General features: G+C 65.2%; 1 protein-coding gene across 1 annotated transcript in view; it reads right to left on the reverse strand.

The window, feature by feature from the left end:
- LARGE2 (LARGE xylosyl- and glucuronyltransferase 2) overlaps window positions 1-1,563 on the reverse strand; it is a 5,427-nt gene extending 3,864 nt beyond the window's left edge. The window contains exons 1-4 of the mRNA XM_029915537.1: window positions 1,520-1,563; window positions 1,067-1,425; window positions 690-772; window positions 89-414 (exon numbers count right to left, since the gene is read on the reverse strand). Of these exons, the coding sequence (XP_029771397.1) occupies window positions 89-414; window positions 690-772; window positions 1,067-1,363 (706 nt within the window). The 5' untranslated portion in view covers window positions 1,364-1,425; window positions 1,520-1,563. The remainder of the gene's footprint in view (window positions 1-88; window positions 415-689; window positions 773-1,066; window positions 1,426-1,519) is intronic.
- Between the last annotated feature and the right edge of the window lie 1,400 nt (window positions 1,564-2,963).

The raw sequence follows: 2,963 nt of genomic DNA on the forward strand, positions 1-2,963 counted from the left end.
GGGGGGGGGGGGGGGGGGGGGGGGGGGGGGGGGGGGGGGGGGGGGGGGGGGGAAGGACAGGGCATGAACCTGGCAGAGAAGGGCCTACGTGGGCACTCAGTAACACAGGGGAAAGAAGGCGTAGGCTCCAGGAGGGGTGAGGGATTTGAGCTCCTGTAGGTGTGATGGGACTGGGGAGGGGAGGGGTCCCAGGCAGCTCTAACCTCTCCCCCATGCCCCCACCCCAATGCCCTGGGAGGGAGGACAGGGCTGCACACAGCCGGAAAGTGCAGAAGGGCCAGGGCTCCTGCCTTGAGCTCCTCCAAGTCATAGAAGCTGACCCCAACAGCAGGCACCATCCACGTGTGGAAGAGCATCTCCAGAATGTTCCTGGCCACAGCATCAGTCACCAGATGGAAATGCAGTGGGTTTTTCCTTGGGGAAGGACAGGTGAGGAAAGCTGACAGGTCCGAGAAGGAAGAACATGGAATAGGACCCGCTGGAGGGGCTCAGAGGGGCAGCCCCACCTTCCGCAAAGAGCTTTTCCACACCCAGCATAGGACAGTCTTAGAACTACTTTCAGGGGAGGAAGGGACACTGTCCTTGTGGTGCAGATGGGGGGGGGGGGACTGGAGCTCTGAGACCCTGCCCAAGACTTTGTTCTCTTCCCAAAGCCTGCCTCCCCACCCCCACCCTGCACTTGGCTATACCTGTAGAAGAGCACAGATTTCACCAGGGTGTTGAGGTCTCGGCTGGAGTTATGTCCCGCACACACGATGGCCACATGCAAGAGCTGCGGAGAAGACGCGGAGGTGGGCACCCACGACGGGGCCGGTCTGCCTGGGGTGGTGTAGCCCCCACCCGGCAATAAGAGTTAAGGACGAATGGGGTGGGAGGATGCGGAGCAGGAGTTCACTTCTGTTTCACAAATGGAGAAACCGAGGCGGGAGCCCGGGGCCGCGTCGTCCCCGGCTGGGTGGTCAGTGTCCCGGCCCACGCCAGGTGTCGTGATTCCCACAGGTGCCCGGGTGGCCGGGCCGGGGCGACGCCGCGGAGATTCCCGCCGCCAGGGGCCGCGCGCACCTACCTCGCACTTGGGCGGCAGCGGCCGCGGCCGCGGCGGGACGCAGTCGGAGTGGTTGTGGCCCCCGCGGTCCGCAGGCAGGTCTCCGTCGAGAGCAGCAGCTCCCCGCGGCCGCTCGTCTGGAGGGACACGTGGCGTCAGCGGGCAGGGTAGGGGTAGGGGTCCCGGGCCCCTCCGCTCGCCTCCTCGCTCGCCGCGCTTACACTCCAGGTCCCCGCCGAACAGGAAAAAACCGATCAGAAGCAGCAGGAGCAGCAGCGCTGCGGCCCCCAGCGCCCGGGGGCGCCCTCGGGGCAGCATGGCCGCCTGTGGAGGCGCTCAGGGTGGGGAGCGACCCCGGGCTGCGGGCTCCATCGCGGTCCCTGTGGACCCGGGAGGAAGGGCAGCGGATCAGCCTTGGGCGGCGGGGCCCGACGGCTGCCCGATCCTCCCTCCCGCGCTGAGTCGCCACCTCACCTGCTCCAGCGGCTCAGGGACCCAGACTTCCCTCTTCCAGAAGCCGGCGGGAGGGAAAGTGGGTGGAGGCGCAGGCCTGCCCTCTGCGGAGCAGGAGCCAGCCCCGCCCCCAACCTAGGTTCAGGTTTCGCCTCTGCTCTGCGGAGCCCGTAGGGGCGGGGAGACCCCTGGGGGCCTGGCCCCGCCTCTGCCCGGGCATTCAACTGCGCCCCCACCCCAGCCCGAGGAACACCCAGGATGACTGGAGGGAGCGGGGGCGGCCACCCAGGAAGGCCTAGTCCCCTCTACCTGCCCTGAGCCCATCCCCCTCTTCCCAGCTCTGAGGCCCCATTTCCTCCCCTTAACCTCCCACCGGTGGGAGGGGCCCGTGACCCCCGCCCCGGATCAAAGGGACTGCGAGGGTGAGGGGGAAGGAGCGGAATGCGGGGCCTCGAGGGTCAGGGACACCTGCTCTGGGGACTCAAGGCCGGGCCGGCAGAGACCTGCCCGGGAGCTGCGGAGCACCTGGAGCTCCGGCTTTCCTTCCTGCTCCCCGACTTTCCACCCCACACCCCCTCCCCCGTGCACTTCTGGCGGCGCGGCCCAGACAAAGGTCTCGCGAAGGGCTTCTCCTGCCCCGAAGCTGGCAAAGGGCCTCACCGACGCCAGGATCCCCCCACCCTTGCCTAGACCTGTGCATTGGGAACTGGGGCTGGGGCTGGATTTCTAATTAGGCCCCACCTTGCACCCCACGGCAGGGGCAGGCCACAGTCTGGACCCTGAAGAGAAACAACCACGGTGGCCGGAGCCTGCGAGCCAGGCCCGGTGCTGAGGTTTGACAAGCCTCGTCTCAGCCCTAACCCCAATGCTGGGACACCCGCATTCTTCTCTGAGAATTGCCAGGACCTGTTAGAACCCTCTCCCAACCCTTCCCCGGGTGCCTTTCCAGGCTCTTCCCTGAGGGCAACGTTTCCTGCTGCTCTTCTCCAAGGGTTTCCTGCCTGAGGTCTTGCCCTTGCTATTCCCTCAGCCTGCATTCTGCCAGATTCTCACAAGCTGGCTCCTCCTTCTACATCCTTTGGTTTATTTTATTCCTATCACTCCTCTAAACTTGACCTTGCTGACTTGTTTATAGAGCAGGTCTCCCCGCTGGAAGAAGGCTGCTCATGGGACCGGAGCCTTGTCTATCTCGTCCCCAGCCGAGGTCCCGCACCCACCAAGTCCTAAACATGTGCTGACAGTGGATGGGATGCCTGAGGCCTTTCCCTGACGAGGGTCCTTTAGCCCAACTTCACCTATAAAAAGTGAGGGCCTGAGAGACCCCAACCCCCAATGAAGCTGTGGAAAGCAGCCCAGCCTGAGACCCCTCCCGTCTCCTCCTCCTCCAAGAGGCCAGGATGCCTTTCTCTGAGAGATGAGGGTCTTCCAGAAAGCTCCAGTCTTGGAGGCCAGGGGCAGTGGTTGC

The sequence above is a fragment of the Suricata suricatta genome, chromosome 11, assembly GCF_006229205.1.
Source record: "Suricata suricatta isolate VVHF042 chromosome 11, meerkat_22Aug2017_6uvM2_HiC, whole genome shotgun sequence".
Classification (NCBI taxonomy): domain Eukaryota; kingdom Metazoa; phylum Chordata; class Mammalia; order Carnivora; family Herpestidae; genus Suricata; species Suricata suricatta.